The sequence below is a fragment of the Anser cygnoides genome, chromosome Z (genome assembly GCF_040182565.1).
Source record: "Anser cygnoides isolate HZ-2024a breed goose chromosome Z, Taihu_goose_T2T_genome, whole genome shotgun sequence".
Lineage (NCBI taxonomy): Eukaryota > Metazoa > Chordata > Aves > Anseriformes > Anatidae > Anser > Anser cygnoides.
The window spans coordinates 27,204,080-27,226,391 of record NC_089912.1 but is presented as its reverse complement, the minus strand read 5'-3'; the positions used below and the strand labels follow the sequence as shown (position 1 = coordinate 27,226,391).

Below are 22,312 nucleotides of genomic sequence, written 5' to 3'. Positions count from 1 at the left end.
TAAAGCCCCTGTATTTGCCACTTACTATTCCAATACAAGACATCTCTTGGTCATGATACCAACTTTTAGCAAGTTAGCTAAAAGTAGTTAGAGAAGTTCTGCATAGGAAAATTCCTTAAATCTCTGCTTGTCTTACTCATTTATGAATGAAGCTGGCACTCTCATTAAAAAGAAATGTCTAGTTCAACCAATGGTTTCAATTGTAATCCCTAATTTATTTTAACAAGATTAGGAAAATTTGACTCCCTTGAATTTAATCAGATCTGTCCTGGGAACATAACGGAAGTAAAAGGTAAAGAAAAATAGACCCTAGTCCTAAACAATTCTCTTTAGGATGATTTAGAGTCTTTAGAAATTTTTTATTTTCTGTTCTAGAAACGAAAGAAAACAATGCTGAAATTATCACTGAAGCTTTGAAATGACATGGCATATTTAAAAGCAAAACCTAAAAATTATCTAGTTATTATTTATGTTTGCAGTTTAAATTTTGACATGAGAACTCAGGGAGGATGCCATACAAGAAATTACTCATGGTGGTCCATAGCAGATATCAATGATGTACTAAATCAATAAATACTAGCAATCACATGAGGTGAGTAAATTTAGCATACCAGATCAAAAATTGGAGTATTTTTCTGCGAGTAGCTTATTAATTGAAAACTGTAGTTTCATTAGATACTGAACCTGAAAAACCATGAACCTGAAAAATCAACTCATAAATGCCAGTTAGTTCCTTCTGGGAAAAACATTTACAGACTGGAGGTGTTTTTTCAACTTTTCTGTTGTTGATAATTGTAATTAAAAGGGAGAAGGAGTTATGGACACTGGTTTCCCAGTCTTCTCAACATTTCACCCACATTAGGTGTATACCTAGCAGAGTGAGACTGAGTTTAGAGCTTGTTGAAGAACTACTCTCTCAACCCTTTTGTGGGTGTTCTTCTACTTCATGTTCCTCATTTGCAGATGAATTCCTAATTATCTCATACAGAAATATTATTTTTTTGCTAGTGCAAATAATATGTAAGTGTTCTGTGCATATCCACACTATCATCATAAGAAGAAATTAAGGAGGTCCCACCTAGATAACATTCCTTTATCACAAATTCAAATGTACTGTCCTGGCAAATATGAGTTTTGTGTTCAGATTCTTTAAGCAAAAAGGATTCAAAATCATGATTTCTATGTAACTGCTCCAGTTGGATTAAGAGGGGATGATATCACTTGCTCCTAACAGTTTCTGTAACTTATCTTCTCCTTTGCTTTTATGAATCAGTTCTTTCTCTGGCCTGGAATAAATTTTTGTCAGCCAAAAAAAAAAAAAAAAAACAAAAGTTTCAAACTGAACTTCGTTGCTGTTTTGTTTTTTCTGTTTGATGACCATATTCACACAAAGCTAATAATTTGACTGTTAATAGTAAGGACTGCATTCTTTCAGTATGTGTTAAAATGTAATTGAAGGACTATCCAAATGCAGATGAATGATTATGTATTATGTGATCTAACTAGTTTATGTTTAGCCAGTAGTCCTCCTTTTGACAACTCAAAACACAAAGACTAATGAAAGTTGTGTGGAAGAAAAATAAAACATTTTAAGGGGTATTAAGATGTGAAGATTTTTATTTTTCATTCTGTGAACAAGACTGTTTAAACTGAGTAGGGAAAATTGCTGTTTATGAAATTAATTTATTTAGGGAATGGCATTCGGTGCTTTTGTTTTATCACGAGCCAGACTGCTTCTAAACAATGAGACAGAAGCTTCTAATGGTTAGACATAAGACTTCTTTGCATCTTAATCCTACCTTTAGGAGCACTGATGAGAAGGGTACCACAGGAGTTGACTCAGATGTTACTTATCTATTTTATTCATTAACAAGGACCAAATTTTTCTTGACTTCTCTACTTTTCCACCTTTTAGATAGTGTAGTTTTAGTCTAATACTACAGAAAATTTAAAATACTAAAAATTTTACATTCTTTTAGTGTTTGATCTTTTTTTCTGATGGTGAAAGACAAGCTATTAAAATATTCTGGTAGGGAATATATATTGTGGCTTAACTGTCTGCATTTGTTTCTCATCCTGGGTCCCACTGCCAAATAGGATCTTTTTTTACCCTTTTCTGTTGCATGGTCTTATACTGAATTTATTTTCTCCAGAATAATTTTTCACTATTTACTTATTTTCTTTGGATTTAAAATATTTACATTTTACAAAAGGTTACATATATTTGATCTCTATTTATCATGGATATTTTTTTCATGGAGAATTTTTCAAATGACAGATTTGTAGTTACTTTGCTGTTCGATACCACTTGAATTGTTGCTTAGGGTCAAACTAACAAATTAAAAAGTTCTTATAATATTTCACCAAAAAATGCAGAAAACCTTCTACTATTTGGGTTTTGGTCATAAAATATCTGACGTTGTCATAAAGCCATTTCTGCAGTGCTTTTGCCTATCCTCTGCACGCTTATGTTTATTTTTTAACTGCAGTTGGCACTCAATATCAAAAGCTTATTTCTCTTCTTTAGTAAAGTAGTAATTAGTAATAACTGTATTAAATATTATTTATACAGTAATAATTGCATTTATTTATTTATTTATTTATAGGCTATAATGGCTAATGCTAAATGGTTTACCATGGATTTCTTCATAGATTTTGAGACTAAAAGACAGCATTGTAACATCATCTGTCTTCCTGAGCATCATGGGCCATGCTATTTCACTTAAGTTAGCCTTGCAGTAAATACACTATATCTAGCTAGACTGTTGCTCCTGTAAATGTGTTCAGTCTTCGGTAAGATATATCAGGACATGGAGGATCCATGGCTTTCTCTGATCATTACCTCTCTTCTGGTGTTTGAATGTCCTCTTCATAACAGATTTGCCTTATTTGTTTCCTGTAACAGAAAATCTTCTAATGATATTTCATCAGTTAGCTCTTCAAAAACATAATATCCATGCTATTCTAACAAATAAGGCCTACCAAGTGTGTGTTGAAGCATAACAGCCTCTATTTACTGCTAGTATTAGCAGATATCTAGTAGAAGAACAATATCTCTTAGTTAAGTTTCCCATTAAGAATGAGCAGCTGTCTGTGATGTGTCAGCATCTTCATTCTTGCTGGTTAACCATTAAGAGAAGTTTCTGGTAATATGATAGATTCTGCCATGGCTCTCTGAGCCACAAATTTAAAGAAAAGAGCTTTTGACTATTTTTGAATAGGCAAATAGTAGCAAATACAGCTTAGGGGATTCTTCTCTTACAAGCAATATTCTGTGAAGTGTTACTGACAGTTTGAAAATATGTATGTATTCAGCTGTAAATACCAGATATTTCAGAGGACTTGTGCTATGTCTGATTTCATTTTGATTCATTAAAAGTCACTTCTTGTTTATCAGCATTGGAAGTTGTTTCTGTAATGTACTAATTTGCCAAAAGAGTACAGTGTGTGTTATAAAGGAAAGTTAAACCAGTTTTCTATCCAAGTCAGTCTCAGCTAGATGAAACTTCCAATGAAGATTGAGTGTTTCTATTATCAAAGCAGAAGAACTGGATATTAAACCTTTCATTTATCCCTGTCATTGAGTGCAATCACTGCTCAGAAGGATGCACTCCTTGTTATCTTTTAAGGACAAAAATATAATTAGATATTGTGGTCACTGTGCTTTAAAATATTATTCCCAAGGTGGATCTTTGTAATGGTAGTAAATATTCTAGTACAGTTTTTTACTTTTGGCCTTGAATGTGGGACACAGTGGGGAAAAAAGCAACAAGTGATATCTGTTGTACATGCTACCGATCTAGGCTGTTTAGTATTTAATTGTAGTATTGATGTATTTTAAAATGTCCAAGCATACAGCAAGGATTTTAAAGAGAGCTACCTAGAAGTTATAGTTCTTCAGTTAATCTTTCATTCATCTAAAGGATGAAGGAAGCTGTCTAGTTCTGTGATATGAACTGCAATCAGCTTAAAAATAATTGACAAATTAATCCCTTAACAGTGCTGCAATTGTAAAGGTGTTAGGTTTAGCTAGGCTTGTCTTACTGCCTTGTCTAATCAAGAGTAAAGGTGCTACCTTTGATGTTTAAGATTTAGGAGGGACATCCCTGACCTGACAAGCTTGTATATTTTAATTATTGATCCCCTTATTTCTGCCCACAAAACCCTTTGTGTAGTGTTAGCCTTACACTAAAAGGCTAAAATAAAACCTTCTACCTGTGAGGTATATGAAGACATGCAGGACTTTGAATATTCAGAAAAGTTGACCTATATTACCAATTGATATACCTGCAATATAGAATAGCCTGAATTTTTTCTCCTTGTCATATTATCTCCTATTTATTATTGCAGCCACACTGAGAGCCACTATACAGTGCAAGTTCATTTCAGTAGTGCTGATTGTGGACCTTCTACTTAGTATGTGCAAAAGTATTATAATTGTACCATAAATTAATTGATAGATGTAATCAATTTTCATTTTCCAAAACCAAGAAAATCTTAGATTCCAAACCTATGTCTGCTTGAGTGAGCTGGAATGAGTGTGCTTCCACTTCAAGATAAAGAAATCTGGGCAGTGCATTGTTAAAAAATATGGCTTTTCTTTGAGTAATTATGTTTTGCGCTCCAGGACTAACCAGCTTGGTCCAGCATGGAATTATAGTAGATTGATAGATTATTAAACACTGTTGCATTTTTTTTTTAAACAAAGATATTTTCAAATGGGGATATTTTGTCTTTTTTTTTTTTTTGCTTTCAATCAAAAATAATCAAACAGTATGTACTAGAATGTTGTATCAAACTTCTCCCTGTAATATGAAATTGAGCTATTTTTTTCTTCTTTAATAGAGCATCACGTTTTGTACATTTGTGGTAAGTGCAGCCTATTGTATCAGTGGACAGTCCAATCCTGCAAGTCCTCCCAGGAGTCCAGAGCTTGATTATTTATTTACCTTGCATAACATTGTCCTTTTCATTCACTTTTTGCCCATCATGGACTCTTTTCTTCAACTGCAGGTGAATGAAGCCACAGTGGAGCAGCTAGTGCAGCAGTATCCGCATATAACCTTCAGTACTGTACTACAGGATTGCAAGAGGACATTGGAACGGGCTTATCAAATGGGATGGACACCCAATATGTCTACTGCCTCTTAACCTCCTACACCACCACGACAGTTCTACCACCCTGCTGCATTCAGTAGATCTAATGGGGCTGCAGGGGGTTCATAACCTTTCATTGTGATACATACAATGAATGCAATATAATTGTGAGTTTACAGAGGTTACAGTAAAATGGAAAAAGCTGTACACTGACTTTGATGTACTGTACAACTAAGTACTGCTATTGAAACAAAACTTTAGAAATTCATCGTATGTTTTTGTTTGCATAAAATATATAAATGTCTTTGGCAGATTTCTTGAAGTGGATTCCTACTAGTTCTATGGGTAGCTTGAGTTATAAAAGATATTAAGCTTGTTTTCTTCTGTTTACTTTCTTTTGCCTTGGTCATGTGCGTTTCCTTTGATTTTTAGATGGTAACTCAATGCTAGCACCAGTGTAGATGATCAGCAGAGGCCTGTGCTGAAACTGGGAGCTAAACTTGATACTTCTTATTTACTAAAGCTACCCCAGGAATTTTACGATGCATAGTGTATAAGAAAATCTGCAAAGAATTGTGATTGTCTTACAGACTTTTTGATAATTTTACAAGTCGTTATTTTGAACAGAAATCTTAGTAATGATGATAATGACTGAATGGATATTTAAAGGACAATCATACTTCTTTTCTTTCTTTCACTTCACAGAAATGATATTTTCTTTCATTTTGTTTTGTTTAAAATGGTCACATAGTAGATGCTGTACAGATTTCCAAATCTTTTCATGTTGCAATTTTTGCAACGCTTAACCTCACACTGATAACCAGTTCCCACCATATAAAGTCGAGCAGGAACTGAATACACAAACAATCAGAAATAAGTTAACAGACAACGTTTAAGTATCTGACTGAAAAAAAAAAAAGGTTTGTTTTTTTTAATTTGTTTGTTTGTTTTTAAGTGAATTTGCCTGCTCTATGCTGTTTTATTGCTGAACTGGGCAATTCAGATGAATGGTTAGAAACCAATAAGGGGATTTCTCTCATTTCATTTGTGATTGTAAATTTACAACAGATCTTACAATGCAAGGAATGCTTACCTCGATAAAAGCCTCTAAACATGAGGCCTACTGTAGGTTATTATTTTGTAGGACCATTATTTTGTAGGATGCTTTATAATACAGTGTAAGCAAAAAAAATACCAACAGTAAATACATAAAAAAGTTAATTTTCTGTGTGTCACATTGCATTCTAAGGAGTAAATTTTGACAAGGGGATAGTGAAAATAGAGATATTGCAGCTTCAGTTTGAAGTTGCATTAACTTTCAAAGTATTACCATTTGGTTAAGAATGATTTCATGTGTATAACACTGGATATTTGTTCTTCAAAGGTAACAGCATTTTAATCCAAGGTATGAAATGCTTAAGCTTCAGCTGAAGAGTTGCTGTTATTGTAAAAATGTTTTGCTAATCCAGAAAGTTTGATGCAGCCTAACCTAGAGAGCTTGTTTAGTATGGCTCTATAACTCTGTAAAACTGTATGTTGATTTCCATGGCATAATTTTTTACAACAGAAACTTCAACTCACAGTAATTCCAGTGAGAGTGTTGAATGTTTTCTTCTTAGACTTTTCAAAATGGGGATGAACTAATTTCTTTTGAAAAATATATAGTAAAGTTTTTGCTTTTAATATGGTAAATACATGTGAACATGTGTAATGCTGGGCTTTCTGTTTACTCCAAAATGGCAACAAATATTTTCAGAATAAAGCCAATTAATTATATTGCAGATATAGTACAGAATCTTAGTCATTTTTCTTTTAATGTCTTTTTATGAGTGCATTAAAACTATTCACACAATTTGTAAGTTTCTATTTTTCCGTGAAACTTCTAACCTTGCAATGGGTTGCAATAAAAGAAAAATGAAAAATGTTATGTCTTTTGTTTATCTGTGCTACTAACAGAGACTGAAATCTCAATCTTGAATATACCGAACTCATCTGGACATGGTCTTCAGCAAACTGATCCAAGCTGGCCCTGTCATGAATGACAGTGATCTAGATGAGCTCCAGCAATCTTTTCCAGTCTCAAATACTCTGTAGTTCTATTTAAATTTATGTATATATTACAGACCTACAGCAAGTAGGTCATGTTATTTCACTTCTGCCGTTAAGTCACTTCCAGTAGTTTTGCATTTGACTGGCTATTCATCTGTCTCTTATTTTTCCGAACTAATTAATCTTCATAGATCTCAGGGTAGCTAATTAATTTCCATGGATCTTATCATTAACATCTTTTAAAACTTTATGTGGTATAAAAATTCTACACATAAACATGTCATAGAATCATAGAATATCCCGAGTTGGAAGGAACCCGCAAGGATCATCACCTCCAACTCCTGGCACCACACAGGTCCACCCCAAAATTCAGACCATATGACAAAGAACATAGTCCAAATACTTAAACTCCAACAGGCTCAGTGCCGTGACCACATCCCCGGGGAGCCTGTTCCAATGCGTGACCACCCTCTCAGTGAAGAACCTTTTCCTGATATGCAGCCAGACCCTCCCCTGTCACATCTTGACTCCATGTCCTTCTAACTGCACTGTTGCCACAGATACCTTGTTCATTTCCTTGTAAGTAATCAACATTTCCTAAATGGTTTTATGAAGATAAATAAAAATGTTACATGCTTTTAATTTTTGAAATGTCATTTAGGGGAAATGCCATTTATAGAGAAAGAAAAGCTACTGCCCCTTGTAAAAGGAAAAATTACCTGTTTTCTTTCAAAGTTTACAGTGGATTCAAAAACCCACAGGCAACTTCCATGCTGGATTTCCAAGGCTGCAACAGTCCTCCTTTACCAATAGTGTCTTTTTTCCTTCAAGAGCTTAGTGGGAAGCTGCCATTACGGTAGGGATGGAGTGACTCAGCATTTGCCTTATCAAAGCTGGGGGCTTGTTCAACCTGCAGACGATGTTAAGGGAAGCTCCAAATGTTTTCTTAACTAAAAAGTAGGTGGCTGTAGAAGAAAATCAGGCACTTTGGAGCTGCACAAGAGCCAATGATTACAAGATGCAGAAGGGGAAATTTGCATTAGACACAAGAAAAAAAAAAAGCCTTACTGTGAAGGTGGAACAGGTTGCCTGGAGAGGTATGCAATCTCCTTCCTTGGAGATACTCAAACCTGGCTGAACAAGGCCTTGAGCAACCTCTCTGGCTTTGAAGTTGGTCCTGCTTGAGCAGGGGCTTGTATTAGGTGACTTTGGATCACCTGAGCCATTGTCTGATTATATTCTGTGATTCTAGACCTAAACTGCCTCCCTGGCCCTTCATCATCCAAGCTAGCCTCTGTTCTGAAAATTTACTCACAGTTTCTCTCTCCCTCATAAAAGGGACACCCAAATCCAGACTGCTGTGGGCTCTGCAAACACACCAGAAATATGGACCCTTCACAAGGAGTTTATAGTCTCTGCAGGACTGTCAGACAGATAACCTTGTGTGCTTGCAGACTCTAAGGATAACAATTTATTTTCAATCATTCACTCTTCTAAATCCAGATATAATTCTCTTTTAATCCCACTCAAATCGTTCACTTGGTGGTCACTCTAAACACCTCTCGCCACTTCAAAGGTGATGTGGGGGAAGCTTCCTTATGCAATTTATCCCAGCAGGGGAAACAAAATACAACAGTATTTTGCATTCAGATTCAAGTTCACTCAGCCCAGGCTCCCAGATGAGTGGAAGTCTCATGAATTGCCAAGTCCAAACCTCCTTCTCAGCAAATGTTCCGCACAGCACTAGGCAGCTTCTAGTCCTCTTTGAGCACAAAGTGAATTTCTCTGAAAAGTACCAAAGGAAGAACTGAGCCCAGAATGGCCATTCCCAGCACCATTGCCCAAAGGTTTTCTGTTCTACTACAACTGACTCAGCCATGACCCCAGAACCCCACTGGGCTCACTGACGGAAAACATTTCTTTCCCTCTTGGTCTACTAGAAGAATTTGAGCCATCCTTAACAGTTTCCTAGAGCTGTTAAACTTGCTAATTTGCATAGCTGTGTTTTCAAAAAACAGTATTTAGTAAAATCCCTTTTGATTTGCTCATAATCCCATTTGAATGAGAAAATAGCACAAGTAAGAATAATTAACAAACAGTAATTTTTTTCAGTCTCTAAGCTGGCTTCAACATGAGCTTGCTGATGTCCACCCAGATTTCCAAGAAATAAATTTGACCTTATTGTTACTCAATATATCTGTGGTGTCTATAGGAACAAAATCAAAAAAAAAAAAGGGAGCAGGTCACATACACAATGTAACCTATCAAAACGTAGCAGAGGCACAAAGCAAGCTTTTCGGGAGGCTCACAGGGCCCTCTTCAGGTACTATGACCTTGAACAACAAAAGGGGAAGGACTGCATCTTGCAGAGAAATGCATTGCAAAATAAGAATTGTAAATGCATATGTAAAAATAACGTGTCTGATCTTGTAAATTTTCATATATTTTTTTTTTAATTGGGTGAGGGTTTATGCTGCTTAGTTAAGAACATTACATTATATTACATTAACAGAGAGTGACTTTAATGATGATCCCTTTAGAGATCCCAATAAAATAAAGTTGTTTAAAGCAATGATACTCTTTTCATCCTGTAGCTGATTTTCTAGTATATTCTTCAGAAGTGATCACTATAATGGCTGTATTGGTGACTGAGATTTTATTTGAAGTTCCGCAAAATATGCAAGTAGAGTTACCAAACTGATTTTTCAAACTACAGACACAACTGGGAGATGCTTTACATATCTTGATCATGTAGTGTCTCATAAATTGGCACCACTTTAAAAATTCAGTACAGGATAGGAAACAATGTTTTGTGAGAGTTTTTGTATTTTGCTCATCTAGGTGGGTACTTGTTTTGGGTGGCTTCTTGTTTTTGGTTGGTTTCATCTGTTTTGTTCATTTGATTTTGTTTTGTTTTCCCCTGAGAGGATATAGAAAAGATTAATTGATGGATTCCTTGTCTTCTCCTCTCACTCTTCTTATCCTGCCTTTTTTTGGAGTTGCAGGGTGTTTTGTTTCATTTGCTTGTTTCTTTGTTTTGTCTTTTATCCTGTTAATTAATAGAGAAATGAAGAATAAGCATATTATGGCTGTCTTAAATAAAAATGTTGAGGTTATGAATTCATGTGGCAGTACCCATATAAGATAGTGTTATGTAAAATTTTAACAAATGTAGACACTTGCAAATGTACTTCTTTTTTTTTTTTTATTTCACTGGTTACAGAAGTCTGCAGACCCTTAAAATGACAATTGAATCATGGGATGACAGAAAACATTAGCCGTTGCATTACCATATTGGTAACATACTTCACACAAACATACATCTGAAATATAAACATGTATCAGTATTGTACTTGATCTTGAGATTAGAGAATATGATGCAAATTGTTTAAAATAAAGGTATGTAAAAATTGAATTCAGTTTGGTTTTCATATTGGAGGGGGGAAATTGGAAAGAGCTCATATTCACCCAGATCTCAGATCAAGTTTGCAAGCCAAAAAAAAAAAAAAAAGAAAAAAGAAAAAACCTGAGCCCTACTTTCAGGTTAGCAAGGAAACCTGTGTTAGTTGAATTGTGTGGGTTTTTTTCCAGTTTTGCTTGAAACATTGTAAACAGCTCCACTTGTTAAATTATCTGTAATTCTGCTGGGGAAAAGACATAGACATTTAACTGTGGAAGTCTATCAAAATTAAGCTAAGGACTTACTGGCAAATATTTGCCTAAGCTCCCAAATCTTTGTAATCTTCTATGCTTCAACTGTTCTTGAGCTACTGTACCATCTTTTCTCTGCTTCTCACTCTGGGAAGTAGCACTGAGCTGACAAGTGGATATATGCAGAGCAAAACATTGAGCTCTACAGACAGCTACTTATTGATCAGACAACTGCTCACAGTTTCTTTTATTTTTTCTCTCCCACCCCCCTTTTTCTTAAAAGAGAGAGACAGAACTGTAGAAAATATTTATTGTTGGACATCAAGTCCAAGGCAATGAAAATATTCACATTGCATACTGCATGTCATAAAATAAAGATTTAAAAATGAGATTTAAAAAGGGATTAAAAATATATAAATTTTGTAGATAGCTATACAGTACTTTTTATATATGATGCTTGCAAGGCTAAACTCAAGCAAGAATAAAAAAAATGTATACATATTATTCCATAACTACAGTTCACGATGATTAAGTAAGGAGAAGAATTTCTGAAATTTCACTTCTGAATTGTCTATTCTACAGCCAAGTAATTTTGGTTGAACTGACTGCCTCCACTAAATGCCTTCAATTAAACTATAGGCATCAATTATCCCAAGGTGAGAAACTTACATGTACAACAAATAGTCACATTTCACTTAAAGGCTTCAGATGAAACAATTCATTTGTCATTGTGTTTCTGTGATGTGCTTTACTTCTACATTTTCAGAAGTTTAAAAACACAATATCCTACTCTTGAGCACTTCTGCTTTGCATTATCCACTACTGTAATGCTGCAGGTCAAAAAGGGGACTAAAAGACAAAGTGCCAAAGGAAGCAGAACATACACATGGATTAGATGTTACACAACAGTTAAATCAGACAACCCCAGCATTTCATAGTACAGTGTGAAATAGCTCATCCTAACTTCTCATACAAGTGAAACAGGCTGTTTCTACTTTCAGTAGAGAAAGGAGAATAGGAAATTGGGCCAGTATTAAAGTTAGCTACAAGAATCCAGTGACTATTCATTAAGGAGTGTTTATATCATGAACGTCTGTCCTGCTTTTTATGGACCGCTCCTTAATTTTCTTAGTGTATTTACAAGTCTTTTGTTTAACTCAGAATACTAAATGATTTGAGATTCCTTTCCTCCCTGTGCTTGGTTCCTTGCATATATTGTCCACTGATGCAATCACGATCTGAGTTTCTGAAGAACAGTTAAATAGCTCAGTTGTTCTCTTTACCTGCTCAAATTAACACAAATAAATAGGCTAAGTCCCACCGCTGCAGCTGCGGTTGCTTGACTGGGGACATTTTCACAAGCTGGAAAAAGTTAGCACAGAAATAAGGTTCTCTGGAACAGCTGCATCTCCACAGTTGTTAACAAACTTGGGCCAAGTCTTTTTATTATTATTATTTATTTAGCTTTGATTTTGTTTTTGCTGTTGTTTACTTCTTTTTTCTTTAGTAAAGTCTGTCATAATTATGTAAGGTAAACCCAAGTGGTACAGCTTTATGAAGTTTTCCTAATGGGATTATATTTCAAATTTATTTCTGGAAAAAAGTCAACAATAAGAGCAAGCTGAACTGTTTCAACTTCTGTGTTCAGGCAGGTCTTTCTATATGTTGCTTATGAAAAGTATTTGTGTATAAAAAAGATTTAGAAGTCTTAAAATAAAAAATTTTGCAGCCAGAATTATTGGTCATTTATAACTGCTATGAAGATACAAAGACTTTTGGACTGAATTTTTCATAATCTCATGCATTCATCATGTACCCTGTGGCAACAAAATATAGCCTGTATGGTTTTTTACATACCAGCTGTTGGAGAAAGCTGCAAGAAATCAGCAACCCTGACTTCAAGTGTGAACGCTTGTCCCAGGTGCCTTGCTCTGCCTCCCCACTGAATCAAGATCAACATCTCAGTCCTTACCTTAGAAAGACTAAAAGATTGTCTTCATCCTGCTTGTGGTCACCAAAGGCTTTACCACAATTAAGTGCATTCTCCAAGGTGTGGTCTTTGAACCAATATGAACTAAAAATTCTCTGCTCTAAGGAATGGGTGTTTTTGTCTAAGGTAGGCAGCAAAGTCATATTTATATACTATACTAAATATTCCATATCCTTATTTCCTTGAAGACAGATGAGAAACAAATGCAGTGAATGTTAATCACCTTGCTTGATGCTGTAAAAGATGCATCCAATACTGAGGTGAATAAGCAACCTAGAGAACAGGAATAAAAAATGTCGTTAAGAAAGACTAACTACAAAGGAGCATTTCTGATTAGGGATCAAATGCAAAAACGAAATGGTTGCCATTAAAGACGAATTGCTTTTTAATGACTCTGCAGAAATGTAAAAATAATTCCAAATTCCAAAGTCCAAATGCCCTCATGATCTTCTCAACAGAAGAAAAAGGGAAGGATTTGCTCATTTCAAGTTCTCAAATATGACTATGTTTAATTTTAATACAATACAATACAATACAATAAAGGTAAAATAAGGACCAGTGCCCAGCAATGAATAAATATTAACAATGGTGTGAAGCGTATGGTGATGAGGAGCTGGCATCACCATGAAGTTCCCAGGTTGTTACAGAGAAGCAAAATGATGGTAAATTGAAGTCTACAATTTTATCCCCAATGCTCATTTGCAAGTTGAGCTTTTCTGCTTTAGAGCAGAAGTTGTCAACAATTCTATGGTCTGAATGAATCTCTGCTCTTTAGCAAAATTTTCTGAAAGCAGAAATTACATTAAGATATACCTCTGTTCTTGCACCCTGCAACACTACGGGTATTGAAGTTTTATTCTAGCTGCTAGCTTCAAGAGCAAATGTCCTGATGGCCTTTCTGTTTGCATACATGCCATTTCCTTTATGTTCTCCTGTCTATGCCATCAGAAATAGTTAACAATAGGAAGAATATCTATATTTCACTATCCAGAGTTAGGAGAAAAATGAATTTATGGATCAGTGTAATCTATTCGTCAGTTTATGGTTGCAAAGTCCTTCAGGGACTGTCACAAATTCCCATCTGTCCATGAGTGCTAGATTTTGCAATTGCATCTCTAAGCTATCTGCAAGGCCTGTAGGATTGGGCTGCTCCCTGAATAGCCAGGCAACAACCTGTGACTTTGCATCTGTGAAGGCCAGAGAACCATTATGGGGTGTGCAGTAAATTAAGCTCAAGAAATCTGCCTGTGAAGTTTCCTTCTGAAAAATAAAGATCTTACCTCAATTGTCCATGTGTAGAAGCCTTTTCAGCAGAGGTAGAGCTAAGCAAATGCAGGCAGCTGTTAAATACTGCAATGATTACCAGTCCTTAAGAACTTCCTTTTTAGCTGTTTTTCCTTTTCTGTCCTTTGCGTCTTTGTGACTGTATGCATGCATATTTTTTTTTAATGAAGTTCTGTTGATACTCCTGTAAACAGGAGAGAAATATCTGAATCCATTATAAAACAAACAGAGACATCTAATGTTCTTAGATATTCTACAGTTCCATATACCATGACATAAGGATAAGATCTGGTACTTGGCAGAAACAAAGATGTCTTGTGTAGGATATTTGCCAAGTTAACAGAATATTCTTGGGAAATGTCAAGAGCAAGATTAAAGAAAGACAATTTCTCTGTAAGATCAGCCCATATATTTGTTTCCAGTCTGGGAAGCTGCCCAGTATACCTGGGGGAGGAGAAAGGTGTAGCATGTACCTGTGGGGAGAAGAGAAATGCGTGAAGTGGAAAACCAAAAAAATCCTTGGGACAGCTAATGACCATAAATGTTAACTCAGCATCATGAGACCATAACAGACAAGAATCACATATTACTGCTGGTGTTAGCTAAAGGGTAAGAATTTGAAAAGTCTCTACATGACTCAGGTGAGTAAGTCCTTAAGGCATTTTGGAGATTTAATGGAAGATACCCATATACTTGTTAAGATAAGAGCCCTGGGAGTTTCTTTCTTGCTTTTTCTCTATGGAAGAGAAGCCTGAATCAATAAAAGTAAGAATAAGGCCTTTTTTTACTGCATGTACACCTGCCCTTCCCCCTTATTTTCTGGTGATGTCTAATACAGTGATGATTCCTTTCTTTTGCCAAAAAGTACAAGGATTTTTACCGAAATAAATATGAAACAAGTCATATGTAAATCATGATTCCCTTTAGGACATCTGCAAAATAATCGTCTAATTTGCTGGCAGCTATATTGGGAAGACTATTTTTCAATTTCTTCACTTGCCTACAGTCATCCATAAAGTATTTTTTTAAAACACAGCCTTTGTTGTTTAAGACTGAGTTAAACCCAATTCCTGGAAAAGCTCTTGCTACCCTCTTAACATTTTCATAACAGTTACCTATTACCTCACATGAGGAACACATCGTTATCATTACATTAATCTATGTATTTGTACATGTTACTTATGTTATATAATATTGCAATGAGGCTTATCATCTTAGTTCCATGTGCAGGTTTTTTTCCTTATTGTACCTTCTCCTTTGTTTGGAAAACACGTAGTGTTTAGTGTGCAGCATTAGCATTTATACTGACACTAGTATTATTGTTAATACTTAGTAATACTGAATCTTCTTTGTAATGAAGACAAAAAGCATTAAGACCCACCAAAAGCTTCCACGCAAAAGTAGAGCCGCTACCCCCCCAAATTTGAGCAGGCATTGACCTTAGTCTTTTAAATAGTGTCATTAGACACATCTACTACATTATGGTGTCTGTTGTAGTTTCCAAGAAAGCTAGTATTCATACAGCTTCATACAGAAGCTAGTAGTTGGAATCACTAACCAGTACAGTGCCACATTTGTACTTGGGTCAATGTGGTGGTTTCACACCAATGGGCAGCTGAACTCCACCACAACCACACGCTTGCTGCCCCTCCTCAAAGGAAGAGCGGGAAAAAATACGATGAAAAAGGGTTCAAAGGGTGAGATAAGGACAGGAAGAATACTCACTCATTACCCTCACAGGCAAAATAGACTCAACATAAGGGAGATTAATATAATTTATTGCCTATCGCTAGCAGAATAGAGCAATGAGAAACTAAAAGCAAACTAAAAACACTTTCCACCCCATCCACCCTTTTCTACCTCCTCCCTCTGAGCAGTGCAGGGGAATGGGGGCTGCGGTGAGTCCCTTCACGGTCCTTCTCTGCCCCTGCTCGCCGTGGGGTCCCTCCCACGGGATGCCGTCCTGCCTGAACTGAGCCTGGGGGGGGCTGCCCGCAGGCTGCAGCTCTTCAAGAACTGCTCCCACACGGCTCCGTACCACGGGGTCCATCCATCCCCCAGGAGCAAACTGCTCCAGCACGGGTCCCCCCCGGGTGGGCGGCAGCTCCCCCCAGACCCCCTGCTCCTGCGTGGGCTCCTCTCCACGGGCTGCAGCTCCGGCCAGGGGCCTGCTCCTGCGGGGGCTCTCCATGGGCCGCAGCCTCCTCCAGGCCACATCCACCTGCTCCACCGGGGGCTCCTCCACGGGGGGGCTGCAGCGTGGAGATCTGCTCCATGTGGGACCCATGGGCTGCAGGGGGACAGCCTGCTCCACCAGGGGCCTCTCCCTGCACAGGCCAAGGGGCTGCTGCGTGCCTGGAGCACCTCCTGCCCTCCCGCTGCACTGACCCTGGGGTCTGCAGGGCTGTTGCTCTACTGTTTTTCTCACTCCTCTCTCCCAGCTGCTGTGGTGCAGCATTTTTTTTTTGTCTGTTTTTGTTTTGTTTTATTTTATTTTATTTTATTTTATTTTATTTTATTTTATTTATTTTATTTTTCCCTTTCTTCAATCTGCTCTCCCAGAGGCCCACCCAGTGTCACTCCCTGGCTTGGCTCTGGCCAGCAGCAGGTCCCTTTTGGAGCAGCTGGAGTTGGCTCTGATCTGACATGGGGCAGCTGCTGGCTATGCTCACAGAGGACACCCTTGCAGCCCCCTGCTACCAAACCCTTGCCACATAAACTCAATACTGTCAGTCAGTATGACTTGAAGGAACAGTTAAAGGCTGAGCATTTTCTAGTCCTTCAAACTGGAGATATTACGAATTTGAGCCCTCTTAACCCTCTTAACCACTTACAGTCTTAATACCCACACCAGCTTGGAACCTACCTCCTTACTCCCAAGGCTGGAATTTGTTCCTCTAAGAGTGCACAGTCTGAGCTGAGGACCTAGAGGGTTGCAAAAAGCATTAAAAATCCAAACATAAGGATATCTACTACTTAGTTTAACTTTAGTTATGTCAGTCTCCTCATACCCTAAGGAGGCTGGAAGAAGGAATGTAAAAATGATGAGAGGAAAAAGTACAGCCATGCAAGTGAAGTTGTAGAAGCCTATGAAAAGCTACTGGAGACAATAAATAACATTTCCCATTTAGAAGCGTAGCTTTTATAAAATGCTTGGTGCTGAAAAGAACAACAAGGCCTTCCTCAGGTCACTCAGGAGGTGAGAAAAGAGGTAGTACTATTTTTTAACAAGTTTTCAATGAGACTTAACAATGGTTTATACACTAGAAAACATTTGGAAATTATTTTCATTCTTAAAATAAAGCTGTCCCTGGTAGCACTGCAAGATACAGTAATATAAATTACATTTAAGCTTTACCTTTAAACTTCAGACCAAGAACACACTATTAATCAGAAGAAAACTATTCAAAACACTATTTAAGCAGTTGGTTATTTTTTGTTCTATCAAGCGCTGTTGACACCATAACAAGATCTACCTCTAAAAAGTCTAACAAGAGACCTTCTAAATTTGACTCATTTGTATTTTAAGTGGTTACAGAAGTAAGTCTTCTTCCTTCAAGTTGTTGCTCTAATAAGCACAGTATAGAATCACTTAATCCCTTCAGAGAGAAAAGAAAAAAAAAAAAAAAGATAGCTACTTGCTCCTCCTTTCTTCTTAGATGCAATCTCTTGCACAATGTTCATGTCCCTGGGCATTTTTTTTCCAAAAATTCACTATCAGTCATCTCAGTATTCCATTTTTCATTTCTTACTATTTTATCAAGCCTTTTTGTTTCTCAGCTCTGATCTGATCAATAGAAAGAAAAAGAAGGAAAGAAGAAAAGGAGGAAAGGAGGAAAGGAAAAAAAAAAAGAAAAAAGGAGGAAAGAAAGAAAAAAGGAGGAAAGAAAGAAAGAAAGAAAGAAAGAAAGAAAGAAAGAAAGAAAGAAAGAAAGAAAGAAAGAAAGAAAGAAAGAAAGAAAGAAAGAAAGAAAAAAGAAACAAAGAAAGGAAGGAAAAAGAAAAGAAAGAAGAAAGAAGGAAAGAAAGAGGGACCAAGAATTCTGCAGCAAGATCAGTCACAAGATCAACAGCAACTAGAAATCGGTAGCAGTCAGACTTCTGTTGCTACTGAGACATTCCCTATGAGCTTTCTGGTTAATAGAAAGCTATGTTACTGCTGATGTTCATGCATTCTCAGAGAACAAACCTACTAAATAATATTGCTGAGCATTTTTATTGTAACATCTATTAATCTAAATGAGTCTTGGCACTTGAATTTAATTGATAAGCTATATTCCTGCTACTCTATCCTTCTACTCTGTTTCAGAGTCCTCACTTCAGAATTCAAATATAACAGATTTTTTGAAAAATAAATCTTTTCATTCCAAGCTGCATTAAAAAAAAAAAATAAAGGGCGGCGGGGAAGGGGGAGACTATGTTCTCTTCTCGTCTTATGGAGTTCTTTCCCTTTTGAAATTCTCCCTGTCTAGTTTCAAAGTTAAATTTTTTTGGTCCTTTGGTTTCTTTAGCATCTTCCCTTCCTAACTACTGCTGCTTCACTTCCTTAAAAAAAAAAATAAAAAAATTAGAAGAACTAGAAGAAAAATATGTTTAGAGTCAGCTCAGTACAGTAGTATTTCTTCCATTTCAAATCCTTCTCTATTTTGTTTTGTTTTGCGGCTTATGGCTGTGAAAAGGGAAACAGTTTCATGTTCCTAATGGAATAAAAATGATGGTGTGTTGCTTTTTACCAACATTTCATCGTCCCTGGAAACAAACAAACAAACAAAACCAAATAAAACATGGACATTTAAACTCAGAGAAATTATAGAGGAGATTAATTTGGCCACATGTGTTGAGAAGAGCATTTTTCTCTTCTTAACTGCACAAACCTTTTTTCTTTCCAATCAAATTTTTAAACTGATGTTTCTATATTGAGCTTTTTAATAATTTACACATGTTGCTGCAAGAAGGGGGAGAGAAGCGGGAGGAAGGGTAGGAAGAAGAACTGGAAGTTTAAAACACGAAGGAGAAAAGTTAATTTAAAATGATGTTTGGTAAAAAGTCCCCTTTGAGATCCTGTTGTGTAATTGAACAGATTAAGAGAACTGACAGTAACTTCACGGTATGCCTAAGTGGAGGTCTCTACGGGTCAACTCTCGGATCTTGTGCCGACACGTTAAACAAGTTTGTCAATTTTCCATCAGATTGATTTTTCTCACAGGTCTGGAAGCCTCGTCTCATTTCATCTTATTTCCACAGGGGTTCTTAACATTGCAAACTGCCATTTACTTTTGTCTCAAAGTGTGAGGAATGATTTTATCTCCAAGTGGCAATCACGGCAGGCAGCTCCAGCTCTGCTTATAATGTCACATATTGTCCTCCCTCACCAACTGGGGTTTCCTTTGTGTTTTTCCCCTCTTCAGGAATGATGTGGATTTTTAGAATACATTCACAATAATTATTAACAGAATGTACTTAGGGCAAATGTCTAGTCTCTGAAGTGGAAAAAAAAAAAAAAGCAACAGAAACCTTGTTTATTTTTTCTTTGCAGTTTTCAGCATAATGAGGGGTCAGCTTGAGAAAATATGATGGCCCTGGGAAGGTCACAGGGAAGAGTATTAACTTCTCTTTACATTTCCATGTCTATTATCCCTTCCTGTTAATGCCAACTGAAGTTATGTGTGTGGAATAAAGAGAAAGCATGCTTCTGAATAGGTTCATGCTGCTAAAGATTTTAACAGTATATTTGGATTAATTGCAGTAAAGACAAGAATCTACTCTTAATCTACACCAAGTTAAACAGGAGCAAAATTTGCCTTACAATTTTTTACAATTTGTCTTTGCCTTTGGGACATGACGATATTCTCATATGGATGTACAACCATGTAGTCCTGTTGACTCAAATTAAACTACTCTGAACTTACCTCTCAGTTGACCTAATGACATCTTATTGGAAGAAGACTGCCATTTATATCAGTGGTAGCAGAGTCAAATCATAAGATTTTACCAAAATCCGTGTTTTATGTTGCCTACAGATCTCATAGTCATTTCCACATGTGAAAACTAGGTGTAATCAATCACTAGAGCCATAATAATCATCCCAGTGTTTGTAAGAATTCCTTACTGGCATCAGTATCTTTGTCAGATACAAAACATTGAGCCTGATTCCTACTTGCATTGGTGCTGCTTACATAGCCCTGCCAATGGCATGGATAGACTCATTGTTCCTCCTTTTGGAGCCTTGTACAAAGTCAAAAATTTAATACAAATGTGAATAAGGTCCATCATTTTGTGCTCTTAAGTGTGATATGCCTAACCTAATAAAATGATCATAGACAATGTGAATTGTTACCAAATCATTTGGTTATAAGCAGTTCATCACTATTTCATAACATGTACCACAGTTTTAGAAATCTATATAAATAGATGAGAAAAAAAAGAAAAAAGAAAAAAAAAAAGAACTAATAGTGATTTTTTTTTGTGATCAGACAGCAAAGAAAACAAGAAAGGCTAAAGGTGTCAAACTGTTGTCCTACAGTGCACTTCCAGAACAGAAACAAGCACTGAGTGCCAGCCCAGCACTGAGCACCTAGCATGAGGAACGCCATCCCCTGCCAAGTGTCTTTCCGTGGGTTGTCCCATGGAGCCTGTGGCCATGATGGTTGCCTGAGGTGTAAGGGAAGAGGTGGGTAATCCAGGAAAGCCCCAAGGAGACCTGTAGTTAGAGCCACACTACACTGCCTCCTACATTTTCACTGCCATGAGTGGTGGTCCTGACTTGTCCACCACCTGAGGGAAGAGGTACTGCATGGAGGAAGCTAGGGTAGGACAGAGAGATGCTCATGGATGTCAGTCCACAGGTTACAGCAGAGGAGAAGCCAGGGCAGAGGGTCTGAAGTCAGGGTCATGCACTGTTAAGGATGGGCTGGGGAAGAGTGGGGAGCTGAGTGGCTCTGCCCTTTCTCCCTCCTTCCTTTCTTGTTTAACTTTCAGTGGACACTAATAGCCAAAAGTTGCTTTTCCAGGACGATTGCTACCTTCTCCACAACCTGTACATTCCCAGATACTCTCATGGATTTGGCAGATCTTATTATCTGCCAGAGATAGAAATGTATTTAATGAGTTAACCCAAAAAGCCTGTGCTGATCATTGTAAATAGCAGCAAAAAAGGGATATCTAATTGATATCTTTTCTACTCAAATTGATCTTTCTGTAGTTCTACTTTACATTCTACAGTTACAGCCAAGTGGGTCCCCCAAAAAAGACCTGAGAAAAACTCCTTCATTTCCACGATGCATTTGAGTTACTCGGCCATAGTAACAGGTGACTGTGGTGCCAATGGTTGTTTCTGTGCAGGGTGAGCACACAAAATGTTTTGGCAAAGCCTCTGGAAAGTCTTCTGGGTGAGCACTTGCCTTTGTTTGGTTTTGTGAAAGGAACAGGCAAGCTGCTGTTGCTGTCTTCTTACAGCTTAATATGAAAGCATGCAACCGCAGATTGCATTAGCAGAAACGAGTGAAAACAAGTATTTCCATGTTTTCAATCATGGTGTAGATGCTCCTAACGTCACTGCCTGAAATGGTAATCTGTTGCCACAGATAGTTCAGTGAGATGAGGTGTGATGGTTTAATGAGCTTTAAAATATAAAAATATTATGTTTCAGCTGTTGTCAGTTTCTGTATAAACAAACTCCAACACTGAGTTTCACCACCTGAGTGAGGAGCTGCTTCCACCGCAGCCAGGCCAGCAGGATACTGAGGCATCACAGGGTGGCCCCAGCTCTGCCAGACCTCCCCTGTGGCCATGCACTCCAGCCCACCTCCTCTCTCCCTCCTGCCTACCTGGTCACCTTTGCCAAAGTGAAAAAAGCCCCTTCCCTTCTATCCATGCTACTGGAAGTGGCAATAAGAAGCAGACACGGTGCCCAGGGGCTGGGGTGAATTGTAAGACCTAGAGACGTTTTGTGGTTTTTTTGTGTGTGTGTTGTTTGTTTTGTGGACTCCTTAGTATCCCATAAAGAGAAAAGCACAATATTCTGATGCTTTAGGTATTTCAAACCTGGCACAAGTGTTTAAAAGTATAATGAGAAGAAGTTCACTACAAAGTTAGCTTACTAGACACTTATCACAATTAAATATTTTAGACATCTTACATTTTTTCCCATAATTCCAACAATAATTAGATCACAATATGGATTAATTTCTTGTCACATCTAATTTTTAGTGGCAAGATGCTCTGAGGGAGTGAAACACAAAA

General features: G+C 37.1%; 1 protein-coding gene and 1 long non-coding RNA gene across 2 annotated transcripts in view; one reads left to right on the top strand and one right to left on the bottom strand.

Annotated features, from left to right (window-relative positions):
* Positions 1–7,024, top strand: part of FBXL17 (F-box and leucine rich repeat protein 17) — a 330,870-nt gene extending 323,846 nt beyond the window's left edge. Inside the window, exon 9 of the mRNA XM_066988859.1 lies at positions 5,014–7,024. Coding sequence (XP_066844960.1) covers positions 5,014–5,151 — 138 coding nt within the window. The 3' untranslated portion in view covers positions 5,152–7,024. The remainder of the gene's footprint in view (positions 1–5,013) is intronic.
* Positions 7,025–10,332: 3,308 nt separating this feature from the next.
* The window catches only part of LOC125180773 (uncharacterized), a 51,575-nt gene continuing 39,595 nt past the window's right edge, over positions 10,333–22,312 (bottom strand). Inside the window, exons 2-4 of the long non-coding RNA XR_007159643.2 lie at positions 16,938–16,996; positions 14,068–14,255; positions 10,333–13,060 (exon numbers count right to left, since the gene is read on the bottom strand). This is a non-coding gene — a long non-coding RNA (uncharacterized lncRNA). The remainder of the gene's footprint in view (positions 13,061–14,067; positions 14,256–16,937; positions 16,997–22,312) is intronic.